Below are 24,205 nucleotides of genomic sequence, written 5' to 3'. Positions count from 1 at the left end.
TGTGATCACTCATATTTCCCACCAAATATCGATTTTTATATGAAAAAACTAAAATCACTCATATATCGTTAATAAGAGGTCCTAGAGGAAGAAGGACAATAATCTGTGGAAAAGCTAAATAGAGGATTAGTCTTAGTGTTTTAGTGATTAGTCTTATTTCTCATCAAATAATGAAAATCACTCATATATCGTTATTAATGTGCTGTTTTTCTATAGCGAATGAGCGTTTTGAGTGGACGTTTTACATGTATTTTGATTTTGTTACAATAACAGAACACATGTTAAATTTCCACTCAAAGTACTCGTTCGCTATAGAAAAACAGCACATAAGACGTCCTAGAGGAAAACGACAATAATCTGTGATCACTCTTATATCCCACCAAATATCGATTTTTATATGAAAAATCTAAAATCACTCATATATCGTTAATAAGAGGTCCTAGACGAAAAACGACAATTATCTATGATCACTCATATTTCCCACAAAATATCGATTTTTATATGATAAATCTAAAATCACTCATATATCTTTAATAAGAGGTCCTAGAGAAAAAAGCTCAATAATCTGTGATCACTCTTATTTCGCACCAAATATCGATTTTTATATGAAAAATCCAAAATCACTCATATATCGTTAATAAGAGGTCCTATAGAAAAAAGCTCAATAATCTGTGATCACTCTTATTTTCCACCAAATATCGATTTTTATATGAAAAAACTAAAATCACTATAATTCGTTAATAAGAGGTTCTAGAGGAAAAACGACAATAATCTGTGATCACTCTTATTTCCCATTAATTATCGATTTTTATATGAAAAATCTAAAATCACTCATATATCGTTAATAAGAGGTCCTAGAGGAAGAAGGACAATAATCTGTGATCACTCTTATTTCCCATCAATTATCGATTTTTATATGAAAAATCTAAAATCTTCCATAGGTCGTTAATAATAGGGATTATCGATTTTTATATGATAAATCTAAAATCACTCATATATCGTTAATAATAGGTTCTAGAAAAAAACGACAATAATCAGTGGTCACTCATATATCCCACCAAACATCGATTTTTATATGAAAAATCTAAAATAACTTATAGATCGTTAATAAGAGGTCCTAGAAGAAAAAGGACAAAAATCTGTGATCACTCATATTTCCCACCAAATATTGATTTTTATATGATAAATCTAAAATCACTCATATATCGTTAATAATAGGTTCTAGAAAAAAAACGACAATAATCAGTAATCACTCATATATCCCACCAAACATCGATTTTTATATGAAAAATCTAAAATCACTTATATATCGTTAATAGAGAGAAAATAGGACTATAATCTATATATAACTATAAGCAGTTATTAAATGGCAAATTAATCGTTATATTTGAAAATTTGTTTATCTCTTGCCAACATTTGCAACCCTCAACGTTGTAAAATTTAGTACTATTATTTTCCATACCTTTAGCATACAACTCTAAGCTAAAAAACCCACTTTGTTATCGATAGCAAACAAATAGTTACTTACCAACACTAACAAATGCATTTTATTAAAAAAAGAACTGTGTGTGCTTGTGTTGTGTTTTTTTCTCATTAAAAAAACATTGAAATTGCGAATAGAAAACGAAGAAAAATTTTATAGTTTAACAAAATATACAATTATAAAGAATAATACAAATAGTAAATACTTAAAAAATTGCAAGAAAATCAATGATGAATTATTGAAACCCAGAAAAAAGCCTACTACTACAGCTAGAGGAAAATTTCAAAAGAAAGGTGTGCCAGTGTCTGCTTTTCACTACACAAAAAAACCTTTAAAATCGAATTGGAAAGTGTTGTGTGTTTTGTGTGAATTAAGTATTCTTGTCTAGTTGGCGTAAAACTAAAAAAGTGTGAATTTCAAAGATACACAACATATCTATCTATCTGCATAGTATGAATTTGCAATAATAGGCAAACAGCAAGCAATACAAGTTAAAATCTTGAGTGGTTGGGCTGGTTGCTTGCAATCGCCACAGCAAATAAATTAAAATCGAACAATTTCTATTTGACATTTGACCACACGCACCGAATTGTTGATGTTTTCTAGGCAAAATACAACAACACTTTTTTTTCAGATTCGGATGCTGTAGTAGTGATGCAAGTGGGCGTTTAACGAAGGCAAACGAAAAATCTATGATTTGCATTTTATCTATTATATTTCGTTAAAAACTAAAATTGTTGTAGGGTATTTTAACTGAAGAAAAAATACAAAAAAGAAGAAAAAATTAAAAAGGCATTGTTTGATGACCTTGTAATTGCGCATACCATACACATTTTTAATACAACAACACATCATATGCGAGCATACGTACACATATGTATTAAATAATAAAACTAACTAAAAGTGGCCCGTGTTATTAATTTCACTTCTCGCATTTACAAAATCAAAAAAAAAAACAAGAAATAACAACCTTTAAAAGATATTTTTGCACTGTATATTATTCCAAATGCCATACGATGAACAAAAATACTGTGATGCATTAAAAATGTCTCATAAGAATACGTAAACAATTCACAAAAAAAGGGCTGAGAAGAGAGAGTGAGTGTGATACAGCGACTGACAGAGAAGGCAAAAAAAGCAAAACAGTGCGTGACAGCTTGTGTATTGTCAGTTTTTTATTTTTGTTATTGTTTATTATCAAATCAATCCAAATTATTACAAAAGAAAGAAAGAAAAAAATCTCGAATACTTCGAATAATAAATTAAACTAGAGTTAAAGAGACAATTTTTTGTTTAAAGAAATTGAATCAATATTAAAATGAGTGTCTTTAATGATTTTCAACGCTTGTGGATGGAACGTTTTCCCCAAAGCTCTCTATCAGATGCCTGGGAGCAAGATGTTCGTGCTAGTCTAGAACGTCACAAGTTAAAAATAGCTGAACTAACCAAAGAACTGGAACAGGAAACTTTATATGTGGAATACTTGGAACGTTTGTTGTCCGATGTGGAGAAATATCGTGAATCCGGTGGGGATCCCACTTCACTCTTCGAAGCAGCTACAAATTCTGAAGGTGCCAAAACATCAAATATTTCTACTGATTCTGCTGCTGATGGAGAAAATGGGGAAGGTCATACATCGACAGATCGTAACTCGGTAAGTTGTAACATTATATTAATGTGTACCTATAGTGAATATTTTAATTGCTAATAATAGTAAGTTAAATAGATGAAATTTACAATAAGACCTTGACAATGAAGATTGTTGATGACGCCCTTGGCAGGGTAGAAAATGCATTCCAATTTGTCAATTGTCTAAATTTTAGTATTCAGTGATATTCTTTGAAATATTACAAATAAATTATAATAAAATGAACTTTAGCCTAATTAAAAATTTACTTTCAGAAATTTTTTTATAAAATACATAGTAGCAAAACTATTTGTTTAATATACATAGGCCACATAATGCATTGAATTATTTTATATTGACTACAAAATACAGCACGATTTCCAACAACGAAGATGAAGTATATCATGTTATTTTTTTATATTACTTCACCAAATGTTGTCCATTTTTCGAAATACTGCATCTTTCGAAATATCAGCGTTAGAAATAGAAAATTTATTTTTTGTGAATGGTATGATTTTTTCTGCATTTTGTTTTAAAATTACAGATTTTTTCTAAATTATATTTTTTGTGAAAAAAACGAAAAAGTGAATGGTCTTTGCCTTTTTTGTTTATGATATTTGTGTGCACACAAATCATGTTTTTAAATTATAGTACGCCCTACATTTGAGCAACAGCCGATTAACCCAAATCTTTATTTTTATAGCAATATCGAAATTTGTAATTTGTCGCTCTAAAATGCAAATAACCAAATAAAATCGATATTTTATTTTGTTAAAGATTTCAAATATTCAAAAAGAAAAATATTACTTGTATTTTGCATCAACAGTACTTTTTCAATGGCCTTGGATTTTATTGCATTAACTGCTATTTTTTGTGAACTTTTAAACATATTTTCTGACAACAAATCAACAAAATGTTGGTATTATGTACTTCTAAATTGTTAAAAGTCCAATCCTTACTTATTTAGATTGAACTTAAAAACTAATGTAAATGGTATAATATAAATAATCAAACTATTTTGGAGCATTAGAGGTAGGGTTGCTAATTTCATAATCGGTCAATATTAAATTATACATTTATTAAAATATTTAAGAGGTCTGACTAAGTTATATTTGAAAGAAATGTAATAGTTTTGCTTGTGATGACCGAATTTATTGCTAATCGAATGATTCAGCCTAAATGACAGAATTTTTTTATTGTGGCTGAAAAATTTTAGCTGAGGTGACAAAAATTCATAAGTGTCAACTGATTTTCTGTTGCTAGTATTTAAAAAATATATGAATTTAATTGAATCATTCGATTGGCAATAAATAAAAATCTTTTATCTGTGAAGAAAAAATACCATAACTTTATGATAAAAATATCCCGGGAATTTCTAAATAAAAATATTCCGGAAAATTGACTGAACTCATAGACTTATGCAAATAGTACTTAAATGCATCTAAATTTCCCTCGTTTTTAATAAGCATTAGAGGTCATGAACCTCAACAAATTGCAAATAAGTAAAACTGTAACTTTTTAAGTAGAACACTAAATGTAATAATTTACTCTTAGGTCAGACATGATTTGTTGGCAATAATATAAAAGTTTTGAATTTATAGCTAGAAAATTTAGTTTAAAATAAAACTTTTCTCGTATAAATGTTTTAATTTGTTTTGATATACAAAAACTACATAAATAATCAAAATTAATTGATCCACCAAAATTAAATTAAAAGCAAATAATTTAAATTAAAAGTATATAAATTCAACTGTTATTTTTTCTTATGATTTATACATACAAATCATAGATTTTCACATTCAATCATTCATATTGTATCCTTAATGTTACTCAAATACATTGACATCATATGCAGTAGTCTGAAGTAGGATTTATGAGACAATAAAGTAGTTTATTGATAACGCTAGAATTCCTTTCATATTATACAAATGTGTGAATATATAATATTGATTTTTGTTTTTGCACAACTTCAATTACCAGGCCTTCAGCATTTCAAAACGGACGGAGTCTTTATCAATATGTATTGCCATAAGCAAATACCATCATACATATGAACACAACACATACATACATATGTGCATACATATCTACCATTCTGACTATCAACAGTATATAATACTATTTTACCGAATAATGATGGTATACTAAGTTCATGTTTTCATTTGTTTTTATTCGATAAGACTGTAAATTATGCAGTTATTGAATAAATGAATAAATAAAATATTAGTAATATGTTTATTAATAGCTAGTTTCTGGGATAAAGATAATCTACATTCTGCGTTTAAACCTAAATTAAACTAAAAATTGTGTTTCTCACTTATTGTTTATATGCTATATAATCTACGTTTAACTGAGCATCATTGGTGAGTTAAACTTAAGTATAAAATAGTAACATCAATATAATTTCATTTAATATACATTTTATATACTTTAATGTCACTCTTTCTTTTAAAAAGTTAAAATATAAAAAAAAGTAATGCTTTTTCTTATAAAATTTTAAGTATTTATGTGAAACATTTAACTGACAAGTTTAACTGACAAGTAAGAAACTAGCTCTAAGTATATTTTCTCAAGTTTAAACAAACTATTAAATTTTCCAGCTTTCAAATTGTACAACGATTTTTTATCAAAAATTACCCCAGTTCCACAAAAAAGTCTCAGTTAAACGTAGTTTAAACTTGAAATGCTGTTTTTCAATTACAAATTATCTGCTTTATAAACAAGGTTTAACTGAGCAGCATTGGTCAGTTAAACCTATGTAATAACTATTAAAACAAATATCGGTATATTTACAAAATTGCCAAGAGGTAACAAATATTTTACCAATATCCAATTTATATTTAATGTAAAAATGGTTAAAATAAATGTTTTGTACATGTTTCTGAATCCAGGTTCATTTTGTTGTACAAAATTTACACATTTTTAACAATTTAAGGGCTTAGGCATTAACTCGCTCAACCACAAAATTAAAATATTGGTAAAATCGACTTTAAAGGGTAAAAAATAGGATTTTATTTTTACAATTAATATTGTTACGTTTTACCTTTTAAAAACGGGATATTATTTCCATTAATAAATAGTTAAAACTGGTAACAAATCCAGTCAAAATGTATATCAGTACATGCGTCCATATAGGCTAATAGCCCCAGTATACCTTTACCTTCACTTCGTTTTCACTTCAAATATGTTGGTGTATTTTATAACATTTTTTATATTATCAACTGATTTTAGTCTATGATATCATAATATTTTATAAATTAGACCAAAATCAAAGACGATCGGTTTTAAATTTTTAAAAATCGAAATCACGGGTTTTAAATATTTCGGTTTTTGGAAAATCTAGGATAATACGATGTGAAATGTGATCTGTTTTATCTGATTAGTCTGTTTTAATTTCGTTAAGCCTTTCATTTCGAATTGTATTTATTTAATTTTTTATATTCAACGTGAAAACCAATTTAATATTAATCATCTATAAAAAGGTCAATGAACACTTTTTAAGGTTTCAAAGCCCCATAATTAGTAAGACCCCTTTCACACTAGGCAATTTAGTTGCGCAAGTCTCTTGTGTTTGTTGATGCTAGAGGTAATGTGAAACAATTTATTTTATTTAAAAATAAATATATCTACCAGATGTAGCAGAGTTGAAGGAAGTTATCAACGCAACTGGATTTAACATTGACTTTGTTCAAGGCCTAATGGCTTTAAGCAAATTTATTATTAATCATCTATAAAAAGGTCAATGAACATTATTAAATGTTTCAAAGCCCCATAACTCGTAAACCTATTCTAGCAGATGTAGCAGAGTTTTTAGGAAGTTATCACCGCAACTGGATTTAACATTGACTGTGTTTAAAGGTTTATTCTGTTTTTTTTATTATACTCATTCATATTCACACTTTTTTTTAATATTTATTTTTGTTTTTGTAGCTATGTAAATAGAATTATTATAGTAAAGAGTATTAATAAAATTCGGTAATAACATTTGTATAGATGTTATTTTTTTAACTTTATTGTTAATAGCGATTTTCTCTCGCCTGAGATGGGGAGAGTAACTTTTTGGGAATGTGGGAGGAGAAGGAGAGAGAATGTAAATTAAAAGAAAATTAAAATGAAAAACAATAACAATAACAAGTGCGAGTAACAATAATAATAACAATAATACAATGGTATAAAAACAACAAAAATTAACGTTTTATGTACAAATGTATGTAGTATATACTTAAGTATATAAATTTTATCTTATCAGGAATTTGGGTGTGTGAGAGTGTTTTTTTTTTTTTTTTGAAACTTGGACAATTATTGAGACTAGATATGACTATTATAGAGTTGCATATATAAGAAGAGCATAGTTACTCAAATTAAAAGAAAACTATGATATGCTCCCAATAACATACTCTTACTAGGCAGCATTGGCTCCTATATTTTTTGGACCCCAACTAAATAACTACTGGCATTAGAACATTATTCGTTCCTCTCTTGGTTGTTCCTTTTTGCATTTGAAATTGCACATTTCCTTGCTGTTTGTATGCGTGCTCGCGCTCCTCGTTGTTGTCTATACTTTTTATATATTTTTTTCATTCTAGTGTTGTTGTAGTATGTTATCTGCATTTTGTATTTTCCTCACACCAGCGCCACAACACAGAATCGCACGAAACAAATTCTCCAGTTCATATTTTTACTCTGTCGGGTTAACCCGCATAATAAATACGTTTACAAAATCATAACTATACGTTTCATAAATACATATGTAGCTAGTGCAATAAAAATACAAAAAAAAAATTACACAAAAATAAGAGAAATATTGAATATTTAATCAAAAGTTTAATAACTATTACAAAAAAAAAATAAATAATTTATTAACAACCATTCGAGTAAAACAGAGTTTTGAACATTCGCGTTACATTCGTGTTGTTTAAAACTTAAAAAAATGAACGCAATATAAAAAAAGTTTAAAAAAATATTGAAAAAAAAAGTTATTGAACACATGAAATGTTAACCATCTCATCATCAGGGTGGAGTAGTTTGTGTGTGTTTGTATTGACGTACAATTGTTGTACTCTCTTACTTACTTACACTCATACACATACACTTAACGAAATTCAATTAAAGGCTGTCCATTGTTTTTCTTTTCTCTCTTAATGGAATTTTTAAAAATTGAACAAAATTAAAAAAATTTACAAAAATATCTTAATCGGCTGAACTCCTTAAAACGTTTTCTTTAAAATTACCGTACGACATTTTAAATTATTTTTTTTTTATCATATTTGAAAACTTCGTTTTTTACAAAAACAAATCATTACATTTAAGGGAAAAAATAACAAAGAAACATTAAATATACAACAATTGTGGCACAAAGGAATAACAAAATACGATTATTGCTAACACATTCGTTTAAAATAGGTGGAGTAAATAGATCCTAACATAGTGTTGTTACTCCTAGCAGTTGCAGTTAAAATAATAGTAGTATTGTCTTCAATTATGTGAGAACATAATAAACAAACATTTAACTTTTGTATTTGTAAAATAACCCAATTAGATTCTGGTATTCATTACGAATTGCGCATGGTGGTTAGAAAAACTAAAATAAATTTGCCTAAAATTTTATTAAATTTTAAAACTTTAGATTTATTGGAACCCATGGCTTCGAAAGAATTAATTCTTAATTCAATATATGTATATAAACAAATAAAATTTTATTTCTTAGTCATTTCGTTAATGAATTCATTACGAATTAATTCGTAGGCTTAACTCTTTAGTAGTTCATTCTTTTGAAAATACATTTTCTTAGAATTAATTCATTATTGAATCATATATGATTTCTTAAATTCAAGTCCATTACAAAGAGCTATATTTAATTTATGGAATGATTAAATTTTTCTTCAATTCAAATCTATTACAGAAATGAAAACATAAACAAATTGAATGAAGAACAAATATTTTAATTCAATTTGGATAAAATTTTATTATGAATTAATTGCATTATAAATTAATTCAGCAATGAATGAATTCTATTGAAATGAAGATAAAGATTTTGTTTTCATAATTCTCAATTAAGCTAACATTTAAGTAATTATATCCGAAGCTCTGATTGGAATACAGTGTTATAACATGGTCTTAGAATGGAATAAAATTTCAGAAGAAATTCCCCATAACGAATTTATACCAATTGAAAAGAAAACTTTTATAAATTATTCTTAGTCACTATAACTAGTTTTATAGCCTTCACCATGAGTGGTAATATTTTGATTAGTTTTAAAAACTAAAACGTTATCCAGCATTCCTATACCTCGAACCAACTGTATGGACCCAAGTGAGCTGCACTATGATGATCATTATGATATTTAGCTAAGTATGCGATATAGATGTGACAGTTAAAGATTCCAAAAACCGATGTTTTCAGTTTTTTCGGCATTGAAACAAGAAATATTTGTTATTATATAAAAATATTATAAAAACGTAGCTCATATGTTGATTTTGAGACAGTCATAGCTCAATTTGAAATTTAAATGTCAAGATATATGATCAATATTATAAAATGAATAGATAATATTCTTTATTGGAAGCATTGGAAGGTTCATATGCAGCATAGGACTTGAAAAGTTTAAAGTATTTTTGTCCGTAAGTTAACTGGCAGCATCTATAACTGTTGTTATAGTTGTTTTAATAATTAATTCGTTCAATAGTATGATAAACAGGGTATAATTCGAAAATATTTTCTTTCTAATCCTCCGTCTTGTCAACAAATTTTATTCATCCCGAGTTGTACTCCAGTAAAGATTTTCAACTTAGCGGCAGTTGTATCAACAGCAGGCCTGTTTCAACATTCATAAATGTTAAATGCAAATAATGCACTTTCATATTGCAAATACAATGAATACTAAATCGCTTTAAAATATTGACTGACCATTTTTTTTATAATTTGTTAATTTGAATTTGAAACGGAATGTTTGTAAAAATCAACGTTTAAATATAAAATTTCAGATTCACTGCTAGCAATAATTGTAATTAAACCCCTAGCAATAATTGTAATTGTGTACCTTACCTATTCTATTCATTTGTTAATTATAAATACAGCTACAAACAATTTTATTTTCTTTATCTCACATTTTTAAAATAAAATAAAAAAGGCGTTTAAATAGAAACTACTCTACGCCTTTAATTGAATTTCACAAAGTGTTATTTGTTCGTGTGTTTATGTTTGGTGTTTTATAGGAGCAGTTCAATTGGAATTATTTTATTATCCCAGCATACCAGCTTTAAACAAACAACATATCTACCACTAACAGGGTGGACAAAAACATCCCAACAATTTGTTGTCAGATAAAAAATGTCATCATTTAAGGAAAAATTCAAACTGTGGCGCGGGGTAAAGTCTAACAACAACAAAAACACATTATTCTATTTCATTATTAAATTTTGCTATCATTTTTTTTATACATATTATTATTTATAAGTAATAGTTGTGTGGTACTCGAATGTTGGGCCAGCCATGGTGTTGTAGTGATAAAGAAGAGAAGAGAGTTGTAGTACCCCGTTTGTTTTTAAGTATTAGTTATTTGTTTTTTTATATTATTATTATTTATTTCCATTCCATTCATTTTGTAAGAAAATTGTGTTTAGTTGAATGTATGTATGAGTCATATTGAAAAAAAAAAGTTTTCGAAATGTTTGCCAGACAAATGCAATTTCTTTAACCCTTCTTCTTTCATTATTATTATTTGTTTTGTTTTATTTTTTTTTGAATTTCTCTCATTGACAACTTAGACCTGGGTTTCAATCATGATTACATTGGATGTTGACTTGTAGTAGTTGTTAATTAACTTTATTTTTTATTTTCAATTAAGTTAAAGAAAAGACAGAACAAAAAACAATTGACTTGATTCGTTTTAAAATATTGTATTCGTACATGTAAATATGAATAATATTTATTTATTTATTGTTAACATGTTGTTCTAATGGGTCAATGGTTTATTCGGTTGAATGCTCGCTCTTCTCTCTTCAGTAGTGTTGCATCATAGTGCTGGCAAATTCAGTTATAGCTAATTTTTTTTTATATTTATTTTTCAATAACACTTGATCATTTTCATTCGGTTACTTAAAGGAATAATAAATGGAAGCAAATAACATAATTTGTATTAATTTTAGTTAAATTTGTATCTTTAAGGAAATTTTTATAGATTTTATGAAATGAAAACTTAAATTCAAAAATCTATTTTTTGACTGAAAGTCTAAATCGCCTATAAGTTTGTTAATATGCATTACAATGGGAAAAATTATCACGTTATTTTGTGATCAATCATATTTTGCGCCAAAATCCATATGAAAATCTAAAATATCTAGCTTGTTTAATATGCGTTTAAATTGAAAAGGAAGTAATTTTGAGATCAAATTTTATACTAATAATCGATTTTCGATACAATGTTAAAACTTTGAAGTCGGCTTAAATGTTTTTAATTTTAAATTGTTAAAACCTTAAATCAGTCATTACTTTGTTAATATGCGTTTAAATGTATTAAATTGCCACCAATTTTTAGTGAAATCTGATATCGTTAGAAAAAACACGTTATTTTTGATCACCCATATTACCACAAAAATTTAGTGAAAATGGAAAAAAGGTCGTTATTTTTGTTTTTAATACTGGTTTTAATGCAAAATAGATGTTAATTTTCTAAGCTTTCAGAAAAATATAAAATTTTTTAATTTTATTTCCTTCATATTGTTGCCATAAAACGAATCACTGTGGGACGTGGTGAATAGGGAAAATTGATCCTGTACGCACTTCAGTATGCTCTCCTCGTATATATGTAGATCCTTTCTGACATGCCGGTGTAATCACAGAAGGAACTGTTCCGTCTACATGGCGTTGTGTTCCTTGACCGGGAGAAACGTATTCTCCTCGTGATGATGATTTTCGGAGGTTATTTGAAGACATCCTATTTCGGTTCTTAAGGCTCCACTGTGTATCACACAAGGTGACCACACTGACTGAAGCAGTAAAGTTGACCACTGATCAACCAAGCATCTTGTAGGTACCTAGCAAGGTTTCTTTATCTATACCCCAAATGCTGCCGGGTAGTGCCTTGGCGTGTGGTGAGGAGGTAAAAAGTCTATCAAAAGTGACACCCAATATTCTCGGTTCATCTTCGGAGGTTATTTGAAGACATCCTGTAGCGGTCCTTAAGGATCCACTGTGTATCACACAAGGTGACCCCACTGAAGCAGTAAAGTTGACCACTTTACCACTTTATCTATACCCCAAACACTGCCGAGTAATGTTGGTTCACTGTCGGAATTTATGCGCCGACGACCATAATGTGTTAATAGGGTTTTACCTATTTCGTCGAGGTGGCTGTTGTTGTAACAGCGTAAACGATTTTACAATAATCAATTTGAATGTTCTGGGGGTTTTGGATGTTCTGTCCAAGAAATTATGCTACTTCATAAATTAAGGACGGTAAGGTCTATGTACCAAAAGGCATTAAGTCTGTTGCTCCATCCTGATCTAAGTTGTGCCAGAACGACTCTTGCTCCATGCGGCAGAATCTTCTCGGCGTCTGCTATCGGTGGTGGGCGACCTCCAAGTACGACATTCATACGGTATCATGCTACCGCGGAATTAATGGCGTCTCTGTGAATGTCGTTCAAAGGTCCTGACTCCAACGGTGTGATGTTGAAGTTTGGATGATAATGCTAGATTTATAGACATATCTCATGTTCGCTGAAAACATAAATTTATTGTTTTGTGGGGATAGGGACTTTCTTGATTCACATGAGGCTAACCGATTGCGACCTAACCAGGATGGCAACCGAACTTCAGTTGCGTTGCCAGAGGGCAACCAGAAATTTGTGGTTGACAATTCGGCAACAGAAAATGAATGCCATCTCTAATACCATTTTGGAAACTGACAGCTTTAGTTCGGGTGCCATCCAAAATAGACTCATCAAATTAATTATGTATTGAGAAAAACTAGGTGCCATTAATAAATAAACTCAAATTTAATATGGGGAAATCAAAATTGACTTTTGGTTTTGGTACCGAGAATATTTGTTGACACATTGAAGTGCTAGGTGTAACATTCGGAGATTTCGGCAAAAGTGTATTCAGATACGCAATTAGTTCTTTTTTATCTCGTTCCTTACAAGATTTCATAAGTGTTCATGATTTGATAGTTATGTTGGACTGATGAGGACTAAATCACCCAGATTTAAAAACATACAAGGCTCACAAAGTTCATGACAAGGAACTCTTCTAAAAAGTCCAAAAATGTATGTTTCGCAGCTTCCGGGTCAATATTTTTATGTCGCTGATGCTCGAGGGAATGTTGGGAAAATTTATTGATATGGCAAGCAATATGCAGTATGGTTGTTGTGGCGAAAAATACAACAAACCTAAAAGCAAAAACAACAACAGGCAACTTTGACAGTTCACCTACTTTTTAACAAAAACAAAGTACCTGTTGTTTTGTATTGTAGTGATACAGTCACCTTTCTAAGTGTGTCCTGGTCTAGTGGTTTCATTTTTATTAACATTTATGTTAAGATTTTTTCGAACTTACTACTTGGAGACATATGGTTCTAGGCTGACTACAGGAAATTCATTAAACATTAAAATAATAGCATATTACTCGGTATTTATAAATTTATGTACACTTTTTCCGGAAATAAAAGGTTTTGTAGTTGCTTCCGCCACAAAAAAAATCTTTCCCGAATATTGTGAAAAATCTGCCAGTACATAGGATTCATCATTCATCACACTGATGTATTTTTTATACCCTTCACCTTCGTGAGAAGAGTATATACATGTAAGTTTGTCATTCCGTTTGTAATTTCCACAATATAATTTTCCGACCCTATAAAGTATATATGTATATTCTGGTTGCTTATAGATAGTGGAGTTGATTAAGCCATGTCCGTCTGTCTGTTGACATCAACTTTCCGAAGCCCCCAAATAACTTACATACACGATTCATACATCAATATCTCCGGAATCGGCTCGACTGCTATTTAAAATCGAGAAAATCGGTTCACAAATGGCTGAGATAAAAGGAAAAAACCAGGACAAGTCATTAATATAGACAATATGGATATCTAATGATAGATATTTCAAAGACCTTTGCAACAACGTATATAACACCATAGTAAGTTGGTCCTACAATGCACTATAGATTAAATGACTACTATTTCTGTGCTAAATTAATAACGACTACAAAATCATGGTATTTAAAGCAAAACCTGAAAGAATTTCGAAAGTAAGAATAATTCTATTAAAAAAATGGAATTTAACCCACTAACGACCAAAAATTAACCCATTTACAATCATTAATGCAAACTTAATACATTAATTTATTTTAATTATACCAAAACTTTTAGTAATTGCTTAAATCTAATTCATTTTGTAAATTTAAATCAAAAAGGTCCTCTTCGCTTTATTAATTTCAATGTCTTGGTGGCTAAAGTGAAATTCTTCTATGAGTTCACTGCAACATAACAGTTGAATTACTTCTGGTAGAAGTGTGGAACGTTTCCGGTTTTGTAAGCGCTATCTAAAAATTATGTGGAAATTAATGGATCTGAGGTACAGCTTAATATTAATTCGGAGCTTAAAAAATATGTCTTCTCCGCTTCCATTACAGCGTCTTTTTGCATCTCAAAAATTTTTCAGCAATATGAAGTAAAATAGATTGCAAAGAAACTTGGGCAAGAGTCTCATTTGCTTTTAAAATTTCAATAATTTATATTCGTGAGTGATTTTCGGAAGTGGGTTATATGGGAGCTATGACCAATTATGGACCGATCATCATTAAATTAGGTCGTGTGATTATTTTCTTTATGAGAGTTGTATAATTTGATGAAGGGTATATAAGATTCGGCACAGCCAAATATAGCTCTCTTACTTGTTTTTTTTTACCTCAATTTTTTCGCTCATTCTTTTGCTTCTAATTTCTTTACCTCATTGCGATCTGAAACTTTTGGAATTATATATGACTTCAACCCAGCATTATCTTTGGCTTTGCGCACAAATGAAACAGAGGATTTAACTTTACTAGTTAAAGATTTTTCCCTTTTTCACATTTTTCCTATTGAAATTCAGTGTTGAAAATGGGAAAAGAGAAAAAACTCCCTCGGAGTTTTTATTCATGATTGGGCTGAATATCTTACCTATTTTTTTAAAAAGCTAACGTGATTAAAAAAATATTAATTTGTTGGACCAAACAAGGACAAGTTTTGGCTGGAATGATGTGTATAAGTTTTTTCTGACTCACTCTTTATGTGATTTTTATGTACTCAATAAATAATTCAAGTAAATATTGGACAGTTTTTTTTTCTTTTTGTTTGTAATTTACAATTTCAAAATACATGTACACAAAAATATATGACAAATTTTAGAAATCTATTGTATGTTTTTCAAATATCATATTTTATTTATGAGACAATAAACGAGAGTACAGTTTCTCGGAAAAAAGATATATTTACAATATGAATACATATGTTTGCAAAACCTATGACTAGTAATTATAATTTTTTCTAAAAATATCTAAAGAATTTTTCACCAAACCACAACTATAAGATTAAATAAAATATAAATTCACAGTGAAGTAAATGCAATCCAAAAAAAAGTACAAGTTTATTTTCAATATGCCACTTTATGTGAAAGTTGTAATAACTACAATAAAAGTCTTGCAGGACAATGAAGTATAGATAGTTTTTAAAATTAAGAAGAAAATAAATAATAAAACTTATGCATGTGTATTTCTATATGGTTTATATTTACAGAAATCAAGCTTGAATTTAAGAGAATCTAAAAATGGAAATAAAGAACAACAAACTAATAGATTGTCACTGAATACCGATAATAAATATGCGGCTGCCGTTACAACCACCACCACCAGCACAACAACAGCGAATAGTCAATACGGCAATAATAATGGCAATAAATCGAGTGCGACGAAAAATAATCTTCCAGCAACAGCTTCCACAGAGGAGAGAAACAGCAACAGCGAGAAAGAAGACAAAGATGTTGGCACAGAAAAGGATAAACGTAACAGTGACAAGAATGGCGCTTTACATCAGTGCATTAGTGAATTGGCTGCATCCATAGCCTCGAATGAAGACAATTCCGATGGTGGTGTTATAACAAAATCGGTACCCGAAAGGCCACCAAAATCCACCACATCACATTTTGTAACAGTCATAGAAGTAAAGGAGAATAAAACAGAGCCGGGTAATAGTTCGTCTGTGTCTTTAGAACAAAATCAAGATAATGCCGGAGGTGATAGCGTAAATATGATCACAGCTTCCACATTTAGTAGTTTTGAGAGGAAACCATCGGCACCACCATTATCACCATCATTGGCCTCACCTTCACTTACGGCTTCTTCACATGCTCTATTAGACGCAAAGAAAAAAATGCCGCCAAGGTAAGTGGTTGCTAACTAGAGTTTCGAACTAATTAATTCACTAAAATCTTAATTCGTAATTAAAAAAAAAATCAGCCATTCATTCCATAAATACATTCCCAAAATTAAATTCTTTAGCTTCGTTTAAAGGCTTTAAATTGAATTCATTAATCGTATCCAAGTTTGGCAACATAAAATTTAAGTAAATATTTAAATATTTATGTTTTCTTTATTACAGACCCCCACCCAAAATCATACGGCGTGTTGAACCACCCACTGTGCCAGGTTCCATATTATCATCATCGCCCAAACGTGATTCACCATTCATGGGTAGCACCATCCCTTTGCCATCTGGCTCTGGTAGCCTGTCTACCTCAGATAGTCCGGCAAATTCTTTGGAACGCAATATTAAACCTTCAGATATATTGCGACAGAAATCATCAGAGTCTTTGGAGGGTAAATCTTTTACACAAAATCGCAAAACCACGCCAGAAATGAACAAATTTTTAAATAATTCAGAGTTTTTGGAAGAGCTGGGTAGTAAAATCAATAAAACTGAGAGTATGGAAAAAGCAAAGCGACCTGACCTAAATTACACACACAGCCCGACAGGCAGCTTGGGTCGGACACAACAAGCACCACCACCAAGTGGCACAATGGCAAGCGCAACAAATCGCTCACAACACATTTCACAATCGAGGCCAGTTATTAATCCCATCACTGGCTCTTCGCCAACCAGCAGTTTAAACAAAAATGTCAAACTCGCAGCTGCTGACAGCTCATCAACGGGTAGTTTAGATAAAAAGTCAAGAACATCCCTACAACCAGGTGATGCCGAAATTGTTGGACGTACAATTGGCTCTAAAGAGTCTTTATCTTCACAAGGCATATCCGAAATTGTATGTATATATTTCATACTAGTACGCTTTCATAATTTATTGTATTTAAACATAAATTTCAGATCAAAAGCTATGAATCAGTTTCTTCTCTAAGTTCAGATAGTGCTAGGGCCAATCAAATGGCTGATAACGAACAGGAGCACTTGTATGACACCGTGCCTCTAGACAATGGTGATGATGAATATGTCTACATTAAACCTGGCCGCACCGGTTCCTCTTCTAGTCGTGACGATTTATCAACACCAGGCAGTATCATACCCATGTCTTCTCATGGACATTTAAGTAGTCAAACAAGCGTTACAGATCCCGAATCTCCAGGACGCTCCTCCAATTATGCCAACATTAATTATTTTATACAGTATGTAGTAAAACTAGTTTTGTTTGTTTGTTTTATATTTATTAAAGTTTGTTTAAATGTTAACTTTTCTTATTTGTTATAGGAAAAATAATGAAACACGTTCAAGTTCAGTCGACAGCGATGGAGAGTACGAGAGCGGTATGCCCTTAATGCGTACAATATCACACGATGATCATAATACACAAACGCCTGGAGCATTAAGAAAGGTAAGATTTATGAGGCATGAGTAATAAAGAAATAATTAGGGAGTTTTTTTTAATTTATTTTTTTTTAACAATAACTCAAGTTAAAATAACAGATAAAAAGTTTGCAAGTAGATCTCAGTTTTGTGGGTTTAATGTTTCTGATATGTGTGATTGAAAACCACGCTTGCTTATATAAGTTTTTGTCATGGATTGTGATAGCACTTTTCATTATCTACATATATATTCTGGATCATTGTAGATAGCGGAGACGATATAGCTATGTCCGTCTGTATATTGAAATCAACTTTCCGGAAATCCCAAATAACTTACAAACATAATTGATATCTCAATATATCGGATATATAAAATCGGCCCACAAATAGCACGAGCTTTCATATAGAAAGGTTGTGTTGTACTTTCGTTAAAAAGTAGCTTTGAAAAGTATTGAGTGGTGAAAAGTATTTACATTTCACAACTCTAAGTCAGACACTCTTAATGATAATTTTGATTCCAAAAAAGGAATTAGAAATAGCAAAAATCTGAATTTTTCGTATATAATTTTAAAACACATAAAAGGAAATTAAAGAGATTTTAAACTACCGACCATAGATAAACCTGGGAATTATAAATATATTACATAGATCTGGATTTCTTGCAAACTTTTGATCAAAAGTAACAAATAATTTAACAATATAACAATAATTAAAAATGGTTTTGAACAAACAATAAAATAATAGTTGTAATTTAGATGAAAAACTGAAAATTTTTTTTTAACATAACTAACTGTATTATTTTCTCTTTTAATTTTTTTATATTTTGTTTTTCTAATATTTTGAAAATCATACATACCTGAATCAAAACAGAATCTAGTTTCAGCAATACTTGTGAGTACCACCTTGTCATCAAACAATTTAGCCTACCTACAATATTAAAAACATACAAAAATATATAAAATAAACAATACACTTAACAACTTTTTTTTTGCTTAGTCCTTGATTAAATTCTTTGCTTTTTCAATATGTAAATGGTGCTGGTGCTTGTTTAAGTTGAAATTATGTGTGCATTTGTCTATCTCATAAAGTTTACTTCATCCATTTATTATTCAGTAAATAAACTCATTTCTTTGTTTTATAAACATTTAGTTTACATAGAATTTTGAGTTGATTTAAACATACGAATGTACATATTGTTTGTGTCTGTTGTTGTTATGTCATCGTGTTCTTTGTAGTTTAAGAACTATTTTAATTATATTTCGAAATTTACAGGTTTCGGGTAGTCAGCGAGGTAATAAAATACGTTCTATATTGAGCACAATCATACAAAGTGAAGCGATTTATGTGGCTTGTCTAAATACCATGATTCAAGTAAGTTTCTCTTTTTTGCATAAAAATCTAAATATTATTAAGGTAATTTTTATTAATTGCAGTACAAAAAAGCCATACATGCTACATTGGGCACATCACAGCCAGTCATTAAGGAGGATGAAGAAAATACGATATTCTTTAAGATCGATGAGCTATACGATGCACACTCAGTGTTTTTGAGTGATTTAAAGTCTTTGGTAGCTCATGAGGGTGGCGATGTGCTTATTGGTGAAACATTTAAACGTTTGGCGGAAATGTTTGACCTGTACAGTGCATTTCTCCACAACTACAATCAGGCCATAGAGACAGTGAAGAAATGCAGTGCTAGTAATCCGCAATTCAAGAAGATTGTCTCGACAATTGTCTTGAACTTGCAGACTGAGCAATCGCTAACTCTCGAAGATCTACTGCACAAGCCAGTGGCACGCGTACAAATCAATGCTTTGGTCTTTAATGATCTTTTGGACTGTACACCACAAAATCATCCGGATCATCATCCTTTGAAGCAGGCCCACGATACCATCCATCGATTCCTCAAGCAATTCAATGTGGTCAATCAAAAATTCCCCTCGGAATCTAACAAGAACTTGCGACGCATGGTGAAGAATTCATTTATCGTTGAACTGGTAGATGGTCATCGTAAATTGCGCCATTTGTTTCTGTTCAATGATGTTATTGCATGTGCCAAATACAAGGCTTCTGGCCGCGATCGTATAGACTATGAACTGAAATGGTTTATTCCTTTAAAGGATGTGGCGGTTTTCGAAGAATCGGATTCCAGTGCCGAACTTAAGGAATCTAGTCCAGCCAATATATTGCAGCTAAAGACACAGGCTTGTACTGTACGTGATCAATTGCTAATGGAGGAGAAGGACGACAAAGCCCGTAAACCAAACGGCTTAAGAGGTGGTGAAAAATATCGTCGAAAATTGGCAGATCTAGAGTCACAGTTAGTGCTGGCTTCTCCCAATTTAGTGTTTCGCATTGGCAACAAGGCCAGCAATAAAACGGTTACTTTCTTTTTGAGTTCAGATTTTGAGCGTACTCACTGGATAGATTCGATTTTGAGTTTGCAAGTACATCTATATCTTAGTTATTGTTCTTTATGTATTTCGAAACTAAACATTTTATTTTTGTTCTAGCAACAATGTAATATACCCGGCTCCAATATCATAAATGCCCTTGAAATCCATGCCTTTATTGTGGCCATGCAAAAGAGCATGAAAACCGAAATGGGTTCTTATCTAATGCGTAACACAAACGATGAGAGTCTTTTAGTGGGAGATCTACACATGACAGTCAATAGTCTTAGTGGTCTAGACCATCCCGCTGATTTATATATTTCAATAGAAGTTGATTCATATGGTCATTATTTCCGTAAAGCTGCCACCAAAATGATATGTCGCTCCATGAATCCCATATGGAATGAAAGCTTTGTAGTGGAACTGGAGGGCAGCCAAAATGTACGCATACTATTGTATGCTCTGCAAGAACGACCCATTTTAAGAGCTAAATATGTTTTAAAGGTAATGTAATTAGATCAATATAAATTCACACATTTCAATAACAGGTAATATTTATTTACTTATTTATAGCTGAGTCGCAGTTGGTTGAAGGAATCACCACAAGGCCGTGCCATTAAATTGGGTGATAATTTAACATTAAATACCACATTACATTTTGTACCTGGCGAAGTGACATTGCGGCGAGTGCCTACCTCGAAACCGGGAGCTTTATTTGGTGCCAAAATGCAACAAGTTCTAAAGTACATCATTGATCTTTTTATTTTTGTTTAAATATTTAATAAATATTAATTTCAGACGCGAAAAACGTGACATTCCATTTATAATAAGTGCCTGTATACGAGAAGTGGAAAAACGTGGTATGTCTGAAGTGGGTATTTATCGTGTCAGTGGTTCAGCTTCCGATTTGGCTAAATTAAAGAAATCTTTTGAAACAAGTAAGTAATAATACAATTGCGTTTTAGATTTCCATATAATTTTTGTTTTTTTTTTACTCAAAAGATGCCTATGAAGCTGAACAATTACTGAAAGATGTTGATATTCACTCTGTTACCGGCATTTTAAAATCTTATTTGCGTGAATTACCCGAAGCCTTATTCACTGATAGTCTGTATCCGAAATTCTTTGAAACCTTCAGTCGTTTTAGCAACAACAATGAAGTCGAGCGTATTACTGAACTTTTGCAAGTATTCGAAGAATTACCGCTGGCCAACAAAGCTTCTATTAATCACATTTTAGATCATTTAATAAGGTAAGTAAGTCTTTTTAATTTATTATTCATTATTTACAGAACAAATTCATATATCATTTAATGAAATTATATTTATAATTTTATTGTGTTAATGAATCAAAGTTGCGGTTTTATAAATTTATATTGAGTTTTCCTGAAATATTACATTAATAATGGCAAAATCCTATACATTCGAAAATAAGGCGACAAATAAAAGTCTATTACAGATTATTTAGACCAATTCGCCTTTTTTCAATTTCAAATTATTCATTCAAACTCCACAATATTTGGAAATATTCATATTACTCATACCACCAGTATGTATTGTAAATCGGTACGTATGTGAAATTATATATAAATAAAAATTACTCATACCACCCGTAACCCATATTGTTGGAAGAGAAGTAAAAGGAATATGATATTTAGCAATTCAAGTCAGACGTCCACAAACGCTGCTCCCTCTTTCCTCCCTCTCATAACTTTATTTCCTAACATCAACACAATGCACAGTGTTATAATAAAAACACAAGAATTATTAATATTTTATTGGATTTTTGCCATGGAAACGCGGCAGCAATCTTGCGGAAAGCTTTCACATACCCAAGTGATCATTCAAAATTGAAACCACACCGATTGTAATTTTTTTCAATTGCTTAGGGTGTAGAGACCTCAACTGGTCGTCCAGAATTTTCCAATTTCTCCTCAAGTCACGAGGTAGTCTGCCATCAATAGCTGTCAAACTCTAACTAAATTACGCAGCTTGTTCCAATTTTGACAGGAGCAGTGTTGCACTTTCAGTTAAGAGCTCAAAAAGTCTCAGACTTATTGACGCTCCCTCGTATATTATTTAATATCGAGCGATTATTTGTAAAAATTTACTGATTTTTGGCTTAATTTAGTATTAAAAAATTAACAGATTTTATTATTCCTTTCCGGGAATGGAAAAAGTCCGGTAAATTAGGAACCCTAATAAGCAATTGGTAAAACAATTATTGAGTGCAGTGAATTTTTCCATATACAAGGAAGTTTTATTACTGTTTAAAATGACTGAGCCCTAATAAATTTGAACAACTGTACTTTAAAAGCCCACTTCATCACCATACGTTTATAAATCTACATCATCATTATTGAAACTATTATTGTAGTAAATATTTAATAATATATTTTAAAAAAAAAATCCTTACTACAGAGTGCACAACAGAGAAGTCGATAATAAAATGTCTCTGCACAATCTAGCCATGGTATTTGGTCCCACTTTATTGAGGCCAGGAGCAACGCAAACCAAGCAAAAAGATTTGCTAGCGTCCGGCACGGTCGATGTGATGGCACAGGCCGGTATACTCTATTGTTTTCTACAGGCTCGTATGCAACATGAAAAAGATGCCGGAAATATGTAAAATTGTTACGTCGTTTAGTGTAAGACTGGAAAGTTCACTCTACAGCCACGAAACCAACCACCACAGAAAAGTGTAGGAAATTGGTTGCTGATTTTCGCTGGTTAACTGGTGAATGGTTAATGGGTCATATTTTGTTTATTAAATAATAATAATAAAAAATAATATAATTATTCCATAGCTCAAGTAATTCTAACAGGTTAATAATTATAGAAAATACGATATTTTTATATATATACACACATACATATATATTTTATGCATTTTATGTAAATATAACTAACACATATACATACATTTAAATATATAAATAATTATCTAAAAAAAAAAAAAAACATCATCATTTTGAATGTTGATGTTCATCAGTTAAGGTATCAATATAACCTAATGCTTTAAAACTGATTTCTCCTAAAATCTAATCAAAACAAAAATATATACAAGAAATTGATTTAACAACAATTTGGTAGTAAAACAAAAAAAAAAACAGCATAAATAGTAGTTTCCTGCTTTTTTCCTCAACTTGCAAGGTATAATTAAACTTATATTATTACAATGTATTACCGCCCTTTAATTATATTATATATATTCTATATATTATAAAATTTAATTATTATTATTATTATAAATATTATTAGTATTAATTTAATATACTGTACTGCTGATTTATGGTAGAGAGAGCCTACATAAATCAATACTCGTATTCGTTCGTTCGTATTGTATTGTATGTATTTTATTTCATCTCAAACCTAAAATAATACACAATACATACTACTACTATAGTATTGCTTACAGAAAAACAAAACAAAATATTATTAATATTAATGTAAAACAGTAAACAACACTTTATTGAATCTATGGCAAATGTTAAAAAAAAAATACGATATTCTTTAAAACACAATTATAAAAAAAACTATTATCACATTTAAATTTACCCAGCAACGGGATGATGAAATACATACAAACACACACAGATTTATTTAAAACTAAAAATAAAAGTATGAGAGCAATAATTGAATGGTTGCAAAACAACAAAAAACAGAAAAGAACAACAAATAATAAAAAATTGTATAAACATTTGTAAAATGATATATTAAAACAAAAAAACAAAAAAATTAGTTTACTACTTATTATTTATTAAACATTAAAAAGAATTACTGCCTTCCTTTATTAGTTTTTTTAATAGTCATCCATTTATACTAAGCATGATACAGTTTTCGCCATAAAACAACCACGAAATCTTAA

General features: G+C 30.3%; 1 protein-coding gene across 2 annotated transcripts; it reads left to right on the top strand.

Annotated features, from left to right (window-relative positions):
• Positions 1–1,561: 1,561 nt before the first annotated feature.
• On the top strand, positions 1,562–24,114 carry LOC135957512 (active breakpoint cluster region-related protein). 2 transcript variants are annotated; one of them, XM_065508273.1, is made up of 13 exons: positions 1,563–3,137; positions 15,888–16,531; positions 16,749–17,409; positions 17,472–17,767; positions 17,850–17,973; positions 18,816–18,836; positions 19,218–19,316; positions 19,379–20,392; positions 20,459–20,842; positions 20,912–21,081; positions 21,137–21,276; positions 21,341–21,590; positions 22,759–24,114. In XM_065508273.1, the coding sequence occupies exons 1-13, from the start codon at positions 2,802–2,804 to the stop codon at positions 22,964–22,966; spliced, it is 4,347 nt and encodes a 1,448-aa protein (XP_065364345.1). In that variant the 5' UTR covers positions 1,563–2,801; the 3' UTR covers positions 22,967–24,114. The 2 variants fall into 2 exon arrangements, with proteins under 2 accessions (XP_065364346.1, XP_065364345.1); XM_065508274.1 differs by lacking the exon at positions 18,816–18,836 and having other exon boundaries at positions 1,562–3,137.
• The last annotated feature ends 91 nt before the right edge of the window (positions 24,115–24,205 follow it).

Source organism: Calliphora vicina, chromosome 4 (assembly GCF_958450345.1).
Source record: "Calliphora vicina chromosome 4, idCalVici1.1, whole genome shotgun sequence".
In the NCBI taxonomy this organism is placed as follows: domain Eukaryota; kingdom Metazoa; phylum Arthropoda; class Insecta; order Diptera; family Calliphoridae; genus Calliphora; species Calliphora vicina.
The sequence above is the reverse complement of the archived record's forward strand: the minus strand, read 5'-3'. Positions and strand labels throughout refer to the sequence as shown.